A 9907-nucleotide genomic window follows, 5' to 3' on the forward strand; every position below is an offset into this window, starting at 1 on the left:
GGGGGGGGGGGCAGCTGTCAAGGGGCGGGGCTACCCACATGGCCCTTGACAGCTTCCAAAACTTGGTAAGAGGCCTTCTGCCTGAAATAATTGTTCACCCCTGTACTACTCCCTCCTGTTCAATACAAAACAGCAGCCTACAAAGACTACGCGGTACATCTTGATCTGAATGGTTTCTGCTTACATTAAAATGCTCCTATTAAGAAAACCCAAGATTCTGCGCGTGCATTCTAAATACTGCACCGAGTTGTACAATGCAATTTCAGTGGTTTGGCACCCCTCAAGATTTGGATTTGCCCAGTCTTGTCCCTGTTGAACTTCAGGAGACTTTTTTGCTATTGATGTATTAGGAATGGTCTTACTCCTACTGACTTCATCCAACTGTTTATTATTAATAAACTGTTTACAATTAAGTGCATTAATGAGCTCAGTCATAGCTTATCATAATCCTAGGATGGAGAACACTCAGCACTGAAGATGGTACCCAGCTGGAAATCCTTCCCTTGGACCTTAGCCAAATGTCAGATACAGCAGTAATAAGATGAGGTATTTCTCAGTGCAAAACGTATATAAAACAATGGTTCCTCATTTCATGTCTTTATTTTGTTTGGCAGTCTGACTGTGAGGATGATGGGGAGCTCTTCATTTTCCAGCGAGATGAACCCAATCTGATCCCTGACTTGTCAGAAGAACTTGAAGATTTTTCTCGTGAACACCTGGACATGCAGGTTGCTGACTGTATTACAGACTACAATTGCAGCCACACTTCTGTGCAGCTTTTATAGTACTGTTTTAGTGCATTTAACTCTTTAGCTTTCTTGCTTGATTATTTGATTCTCCTGCAGGATTTTGTAAGGGTAATATTAATTCTAGATTTTTATCAGTAGTTATTGACTGGTATTCAAGGAAAAAGGGTTTTCCTAAAGTTGAAATTGAAAATATGTAATGGATTATATGCCAGGTTGACTTACAATTGGAATAATATGGTAAGAGGCATTTTCCCTTCTTTCTTAGGCCTGGATCTCTCCCCTTCACACTGATCTATGTATTGTAAGGTCCCTCGGCAGTACCCCATTTCCTTGCAGCTTCTTGCAATTTTCTCTCCTTCTGTGCCAAAGAGCCTTGGGTTCAGAGTCTCCCTCTTCCTCCTTAAGATTCTGAGCTCACACCAAGGGAGCCCTTCAGTGTTTCTAAAAATCAAATAAACTGTTTTGAGTCGTGTACTGCTCTGCAGTGAAAATGGCATCAGTTGTCTTGCCATAAATCACCTGATCCATAGAGTATAAGGCTGGAAGGGACTTCAGAAGATCATCAGGTCCAGCCCCCTGCACCAAGCAGGAAAGATACCTAGGAGTCAGTTGACCCCAGCAAGGTGACTGTCTAGTCTCCTCTTGAAGATTTCCAGGGTAGGTGATTCCTCCACCTCTGGAAGGAGCTCATTCCACAGTCTGAACACTGACTGTGAAGAAGTATTTCCTAATGTTGAGCCTGAATTGATCTTCTAGGAGTTTGTGGCCATTACTCCTGGCTTTCCCCTCGGGTGCCTTGGTGAACAGTTGCTCACTGAGCCCTTGATGTACTCCCCTGGTGTAGCGGTAAGTTGCTACCAGGTCCCCTCTCAGCCTTCTTTTCCTCATGCTGAAGAGTCACAGGTTGCTTGGCCTTTCCACGTATGGCATGCCTGTCTCCATGATGGAGGCAAGCAGCAGACTGCTTTTCAGGGAGTGTAGTGAAGGCATTTATGGGTAACTGGAACAACAATTTAAGGAACAAGCTGTAGCATATTGAGTTTGTGAGTCTCTTTTGCAACTAAGTCAGTGTCTATTAATCGTTGAGCCACTTCTACACCTGGTATGAACAATAAAACTGTAACTCATTCAGGCATTAACAGTAAGACTAGTCAATAAGCCTTTTAAATTGCCATCAACTGCTATTTGCTAATATAGAAAATGGAGAGGAATTTGTTAGAATGGTGTATCAAGAAATAATTGTATAAAGTTAACTCCTTGTAGAACCATTCTTAGATAAAGAGTTTACATTTCATCTGAAATGATGAAATCAACTAATCCTAGAAAAAAGGCTGAGGAACTGTCCAGCTCTAGTATTTTGGCATGGGGTTTTGGTTACATCCATGTCTTCCAGATGTTATTGACTTTTACAATGATGAGACCTGATCCAGTCAGGTACCAAATGCCTCCCAGGTTGCAAACTCCAGCAGCTAATCTTTTTTTTAAATGTATGGGCTGTCTTTTTATAGGTTTGGAAAGTAGGTGTGACTGTCACTTCTTTTGTGTATTTTCTGTCCCTATAGCAAATCCTAGAAACTAGGAGACCCCCAGGAGAGATGTGGAACAGAAGTGGATTAGATCTTCAGGAAGAAATGGATGACGCTCAAACTGTGGCAAGAGAACGCACACCAGTGTCTAGAAATGAGTCAGATGCATTTACCAGCTTGACTGGAGAAACTGTAGGCAAAAGTGGAGCATTCCTTCCAGAATTACTTGTAGATCCCACAGATCAAGTTCATAAAATTAAAGAATTAGGCAGTGAAAAAAAGGAGGAAACAGAGGGATTCTGTATGAATAACAAACCATCTAGGAGAAAGCCATACTTTGATGAATCCAACAGCAATGAGGAGGAGAGAAGAAAGATGATAGAAACAAAAATACTCTCTAAAATAACCTTGGAGCCATCTCCTAGAAATGTAGGTCACCCAGAGCTAAAAGTCAACTCATCGTTGGAGACCAATAGTGACAATTTAGACAGATTCCCTCATGCAGGAAATGAACAAAGAGCCTCTTCAGGTGAACACCCTCGAGGGCTAACACTCTTTTCTTTGCAGGTAAGTAGGGTAAACAGTTGGTTTTGTTCAGTGATTGCTGAGATCAAGGCTGTCCAGCTTCTGAGTGGCCAGCCCTCCCCCCTCTGCTGCACTGCACCATGATACATGCACCTCATCCCACAGTGTGTGGTGCCACACTTCATTCCCTCCCTCACCCATCCCTGCCACTGCATTGCATTGCACTGCACTGCACTGCCCCCCAACCTGGGGCAGGTAGTGGAAGCAGGAGGAGGGAGAGGAGTTTGGAAACTGGCAGTGGCAGCAGGAGAGTGATGGAGGGTGCAGTGCCTGGACTGGGAGCCTGTGGGCTACAGGTTAACCCCTTGGGGACTGCCAGCTGGACATCTCCAACTTAGGTAAACCAGCACTTCATGGAGTGCATTATATAGAGAGAGTTAATTGACAGTAAGAGGACCGGAATGTCTAATTCTTTACATGAAGTCATTCTTTATTACTTGTATTATAGTAGTACTTGGGAGTGTCAGTTACTGTGCTAGATAATGTACATGCACAGAACAAAGCAGCAATCCTCCCAAAGAATTTACCATCTAAATAAATCATGTTGGAAGTTAAACCTATTGTTCTTGCTAGTGTATGTCCTTGTACAGGGAGACCACACACACTCTTGGGAGTTAGTGGAAAGTAGGTTTTTAATCAGCTTTCACTTAAACAATGTATTTTCCAGCTGTCTGGTTCCAGAGAGTCCTGATATTGTAACACAAGGTGTGTTTTGTCCTGGCTAGGCAGTAGCATCAAAGCACTGAGTACTTTCTATTCCTGGGGTGTTAATCCTGAAGCCCAGTTAGCAGGCAGAGAACCTGCACTCATGCAATCGCAAATGAAATGAGACTGAGAGGAACTGGAATTTGAGGTCAGGTTTTCTTGTTTGGGACCAGGAGAATCTCTTACTTGAACTGCAGCTTTCCTGGTGTTTCAGCTTTCCAGAGTCCATGTTGCATTTAGGAAACAACCTAAATGTTCACTGCAAACAGAATTGTCATTATTATGTTATATATTGATCCAGAATGCCTAGGGGGCTAGTTACCAAGAAACATGAAAACTGGTGTGTTTCCATTCAAAGCTTCCCTGGAGTCACAGTACAGAAACCTCACTCTTCACAAACTTCATGGGATAAATTTCTAGAAACCAGCATCTAAGCTGCACTCACAAAAAAAACAAAAACAAAAAAACCTCCTTCCAGGGTTGGTCTAAGCTGTCTTTGCATGTGCAAAATGTACTAACACTGTCTTATTTTAAGCACCAAACTATATAGCTTAATCATTCAATTCCAGTCTTGATCAAGCATTTATGGGTCTTATCTCACCCATACCAGTGTAAGTCAGGAATAGTTTGTCTAAAGTCAGTGGGCCTGTTTCTTACTTAATTTATGCCAGCGTAGCACACTGACTGAGCTAGACTTACATTAGGTAGATTCCAGTGTAAATGAGAGGAGTCAGGTAGGCAGAATCAATTTTACCTTAGTGTGAAAGAACAGAATCAGACCCTTTGTTATATACCAGAGGTGTCAAATATATGATCCACAATGCTCCTTGAGGCAAGGGACTGCCTTCAGGTTCCCAGGATGGAGTCCTAATGGGTATACATGTCAGTGGCTGCAGGGGAGGTTGGGAGGGAGATTCATTAATGCTCATGCTGCCACACACCTTGCTGGGTTCAGAGGAGACCTATGGTCTAGATCCAGCCCAGGGGCGCAGGCAGGTTTGATGCCCCTAGTATACAATTGCAAATGAAATGAGACTGAGAAGAGCTGGAATTTGAGTTCAGGTTTTCTTATTTGGGACAGGGAGTGTCTCTTTCTTGAACTGCAGCCTTCCTGGTGTTTTAACTCCCCAGCCAGAGTCCCCAGAATGTATTCACACCTAGTTTTGAATCTGCTCATTATATAGTCCTGTAGCAGGCTCGCACCTCAGGGGCAGCCTGGTGGCCATGCTCAGGCTTGACTTTAGCCCTCCCTTGATCACTTTCCTGCCACACTTTGTTCTTATTGAAGTTTGTGTAAGGGAGGCTGCCTGTGGCCTCCGAGTGAGCCTGAGCCTGTGTCAATGACCACTGCCTCCCCCCCGCCCCTGATCCCATTATTCACAGTCCTGCCCCCCAAGTTAGTAGGCCCTCTTGGCCTGTCCCTCTGCTGAGCACCTGTAGCCTTAAGGGCCAATTACGTGGCTCCATTCCTCCTCCTCACCATGCCTCAAGCTTCTAAGATGTTACTGTACCACCATACTCTATTGCAGGGATCTCAGCCTTATCAGCCTCCTCCCCTCTTGTTCTCACTAGGCTTTTAGCACAGGCCCACATTAGCAGACCAGGCTTCTAAGCTCCACTGTCCTTGACTGCAGGTCCTGGCAGTGGTCCCCTGGATTTTGCACCTGGGCTAGTTGAGGTCACCAGGCTCACTGTCTGTGGTAGTCTCTGGCTGCCATCCCTCCTGGAACTTGAGCCTCTCCCAAGTTCCCAGATACCCTGAGTAGCTCCTCCCTGAGCTCCTGGACCCTCAGGGTCTCCCTGGGCCCTCCTGGGCTCCCGGTTGTCTGAGTATGCCTTGAACCACCCTCAGTAGGTCTCAAGGCAAAACCACTGGTCCACCCTAAATAAAAAAAGCATCTCAGCTGCCCATGTCACTACAGCCAGTTTTCACAGAGACTCCAACAGCAGTGGAGCCGTGATAGTGTGGGGCTAGGGTTTCCATGGAGGCCAGCCCCAGCAGTGCTGGCAGGGTATGCAACTGAGTGGGGAGCTGCTCTGGGATCTGGAGGTGGTGACAACGTGGTCGGATACGGGGCAGGGCTGTGATCCACAGTCTGCAAGCCCCTGCCCGGAGTGTGTGGTCAGAAGATCGCAGTTCTGCCCCAGCTCTGGACCATGCTGTCACTGCCACAAGATCCTGGCCCCAGAGCAGTTTCTCATCCAACCGTGTGCTCTGCCAGTGCTGCTTGGGCTGGTCTTCGTGGAAACCCTGGCCCCACACTGTCATGGCCCCGCTGCTGCTGGGGTCTCCTTGGAAACTGGATGCTGCAAAGTGGGGAGGGGCTGCTGAGAAATGGAGTCTGTGACGGGCCTGATCTGGCCCATGGGCCAGACTTTGCCTGCCCCTGTGATAGAGGCTACCTTGCCACAGGTAATCCCACCACATTAACCAGCTCTAATAGGGTGCAGTTTTAGGTCCTACCCAGGACCAAACAAGGCTTTCCCTCTTGACTTCTTAGGTGTCATCTATGTGGTTTTCTGAGGTAGCTAGTTCTGAGTGTCTTAAATTCCTGTGCTCCACAAGCCCTCTCTTGGTTCTCTGCACAGGCTTCAAACCGTTGACACCCCTCCAATGGGTTGTCCTTTTGGCCCATACCAGCTCCCTAGCATGCATCTTGGGGCTTCATACCTCATAGCGGACCCCTTATTGGCTCTCTCTTCTCGTTAGCCGAGACCTCAGGTCTGGTAGCTGGGAAATTCTCTTCAACCCCAGTACACTGACTCTCCTCTATCTCTAGGAGTGCAGCTTGCTTTCTTCTTCCAGTCTGATTGTACCAGGTAGTTATATGCCCTGGCTGTCTCATTCTCAGAGGACTTCCTGGGGCTTCTCATCTCCATAGTCTTCCTTGCAAGTCTGAAAGTCTTCCCTCAAGTTCCCATTGAGCTCTTGGGGGTTTCTGGGCATAGTTTTTGCCTCAGAACTCATTTTTTCCTAGCCTCTAGGCCTTCCTCCAGCCCCAGTATACAATCTCACATATGCAACACCCCCTACATTCTCTTCAAATAGTTTTTCACAGTGTACCATTTAGCTGGGCCTGGGAGGTTGGTGACCTATCTGAGGCCTCCTTCCAGGCCTTTGCCTCCTTTCTTACCTGGTTGTCTTTAGCGGTAAAGGTAATCTTGTCTCCTTATCTGGGGTCACAATAGTCTCCTTCTGGGTTGGCTCATCCTTCATTAGGGTTTCCCTCGTTGGCCCCAGTTAAGTAACACCCTCTTGAGGTCCTTTCAACTTTATGCCATTTATCCTATTCAGTATTCCCCAATTGTCATCTCGGTCCCATGACTTCTGCTGACAACCACAGAGGTGGGCTTTGTTTCTCTTCGGTACTTAGCGGCTTTCCCCCAGGGTTGCTCTTCTGATATTGATTTGCCTTTTCTGAAGTCTCTCCTGGTGTTTGCCCTGCAATTCCCACCTTTGAGTTCCAACCTTAGGCTCATTTTTCTATTGTGGTTTTAGCTGTTGTCTCCATTTTTGAGCATCTGATTGATGCTGCATTGGGGGTTGGCCTACCATTGTGCTCCAGCCTCTTGGTGTTCGGTATTTCATTCTATGGATGCAGTCTTGGCAAAATGGGTTACAGCTTCTGCTTCTTGTCCTAGTTTGTTCTCTTCTCTGTTTAGTCATGGTCCTTTCCCAACTCCACTTCTAATTGCTGTCACTGCCAATATCTGAGCTTCATACCAGCTGGTGAGCTCTCCTAGCTTTTCTCTTAGTCCACCTATTTCTTTCTTGTGCCTTGTTGCCAGCTCACCCCACTTCTGGTCTAGGCACCTGATCATCATTAACAGGACCTGTTTCCATGTGGACATGAGTTCTAGGCATATTGCCTCTGTATTCTTCCCCAGCTGGACCATCTCAGTCTCATCTCCTGGGGTCTCTTGGTTCAAGCATACAGGTGGTTACTCACACTCTTGGGTGATCTCTGCTTCCCCTTTGCAGCCTCTAACTGTCTCTTTGACTTACCTAAAGATGTTTTCAAAACTTCTAGCTCCTGGAAGTGATCCTGGTGCTCCACTGTGGCTGCTGCTAAGTGTTCAGTCAGCTGGGGCATTTATGGATGTGCTCTGGGAGGAGGGGGGGCACTTTAATTAGGGCAGCTCCAGGAGCCACTGATTAAAGCACCCAGAACATCACATCAGAGTCTTTGCACTGAAAAATGGCAGTGGGGGCACTTTAAAGCTCATCTAATGAGCTTTTGTTAAAGCGCCCCCACCACCATTTTTCAGTGTAGGGATGCTGCTCCACGTGATGCTGGTGTCTGCTTGATTTGATTATTGAGACTTGATCAATTAAGTCTGCTACAAAGTGCTGTAATTACAGCGCATTGGAGCAGCCTCCCTGCATGTGTACAGGTGCCTCTGGTTTCCAGCAAAACTGTCTTTGCCTGCAACTGGTCTGTCTCTTGTAACTCTCCTCTTGGACCTTCTGTGGTCTCTCCCAGTAAGTGCACCTGGTTTTGGACCTTCTGAAGTTCCTCTTCTGTTCCAGTGAGTGTGGTTCAGTATGCTTCACATTGTTGCCTGTAACACCTCCCTTTCATGAAACTAATCATTCCCTGCAGTTGATGGATCCCTTGTTTCCTTTAGTTGACTAATTTCCCCCTCTAATAACAAGACCTGATCTTGCATGAGAGACTGCAGTTGGTTCATCTCCACGCATTTAGCTGCCTCTCTTGCCTAGCCTGCTTTCAGAAGCATTCTAGGGACTGTATCTTCTTCCTGAGCTGTATGTTTTCAGCCTCTGTGGTTTGCAGTTGGGCTTTCAACACATCACACTCTTCTGCCCTATGTTTTACCTCTACTTCCAAGGCAGTCATCTTGTCCTGAAGCTTCTCAAGCCCTTGTTGCCATCTGCTTGCCTTCTCTATTTCTGTCACTATTGTCTTTGCCATCTCTGCTGCCTGGGTCTGGGATGTAGCCAACTCCCACCATAGTATTTGCACCTCTCCTTCAAGCTGGAAGCACTTTCATTGCCAGTTCTCCAGCTGCCTGTGTAATGTGCCAGCTCAGTCTTCTTGATACTTCAGTTGCTTCCCCCAGGCCTCTATGACATGTTTTTGAACTTCTATGCGTTAGGCAAAGTTCAGCATTTCGGCTATCTGTTTTATGCAAACTTCTACCAATCTCAAAGTCAGGTCATCCACTTTTCCTGCAGTGCATTCAGTTTCCTTTCGTGCTCTCGGCTCTTTTCTGCCTCAGCTGTGATTAGCTTCTTGAATGCCCTTGTCCTTTCAGTCTCAACTGCAATGAAGCATCTAGCTTCTTTTGACCCCCACTTCCTTTTTCTTGGTTTGCAAGTGATTTGGGTTTGCAAGTGTTTTGAGACTTTTGTGTTTTTTAGCTCAGCTCAAGGGTTTGCTCTCCCCTTTCAGGGACACAGGGTCTTTCCCCATGCCTGGCGTGCTTCCTTGTCAATGCACCACTGTAGAAGGCTTGTGGTGCAATGCACCACAAGGGCAGCCATGACACCCCCTGATGACCATGCAGCCTCTGCCTGGCTTAGGCTAAACTGTAGCCCTCCCTTGATCACTTTCCTGCCATGCTTTGCTCTTATTGAAGGTTGTGTAAGAGAGGCTGCTCATGGTCTTGAGTGAGCCTGAGCCTGTGTCAGTCACTGCTGGGCCCCTCCTGGGTCCCTGTCACAGTCCTGCCTCCAGGTTAGTAGGCTGTCTTGGCCTGTCCTTACCTCCCCAACTTCATAAAGCTTGTGACTAGGCCCATTGAAGTCAATGGAACTGCTTGATGATGATAAAATTTAGCATATTATTACATACTTTGCTGATTCAGGACCGCAGTAATTCCCTTAAAGGGGCTGACATTTTTTTTCACAGAGCATGCCCAAAAGCGTGCTAAGAACTTTTTTCCAGCTACTCAGTTGGTCTAATAAAATATATCACACCTACCCAAAGAACCTTGCCTGCCTATGTCCTTAGACCAATTATGGATACAACCAAAAACCCGTCTTGCATTAAGATTTAAACCTTGCAAACCCTTGGCTCTTCTCTGATTCCTAGTGAATGCCTTACTCCTGTGAGTAAATGTTAGCAGGACATGGACCTGACAATATAGTTTCATAGTAGGGTTGGAAGGGACCTGAGCAGCTCATCGAGTCCGACCCCCTGCCATGGCAGGAAAGAGTACTGGGGTCAAACAACCCCAGCAAGGTGTTCATCTAGCCTCCTGTTAAAGACCCCCAGGGTAGGAGCCAGCACCACTTCTTTTGGAAGTTGGTTCTAGGTCCTAGCCACCCAAACCGTGAAGTAGCACCTCCTGATATCTAGCCCAAATCTACCCTCTGCC

General features: G+C 46.6%; 1 protein-coding gene across 4 annotated transcripts in view; it reads left to right on the forward strand.

Annotated features, from left to right (window-relative positions):
• Positions 1-9907, forward strand: part of CUNH16orf71 (chromosome unknown C16orf71 homolog) — a 250942-nt gene that overhangs the window by 18118 nt on the left and 222917 nt on the right. For all 4 annotated transcript variants that reach the window (XM_019507572.1, XM_019507575.1, XM_019507573.1 and 1 more), the window contains 2 exons: positions 615-728; positions 2312-2842. In XM_019507572.1, the coding sequence (XP_019363117.1) occupies positions 615-728; positions 2312-2842 (645 nt within the window). The remainder of the gene's footprint in view (positions 1-614; positions 729-2311; positions 2843-9907) is intronic.

This window comes from Gavialis gangeticus, unplaced genomic scaffold (genome assembly GCF_001723915.1).
Source record: "Gavialis gangeticus isolate Ggan-Ray unplaced genomic scaffold, GavGan_comp1, whole genome shotgun sequence".
NCBI lineage: Eukaryota > Metazoa > Chordata > Crocodylia > Gavialidae > Gavialis > Gavialis gangeticus.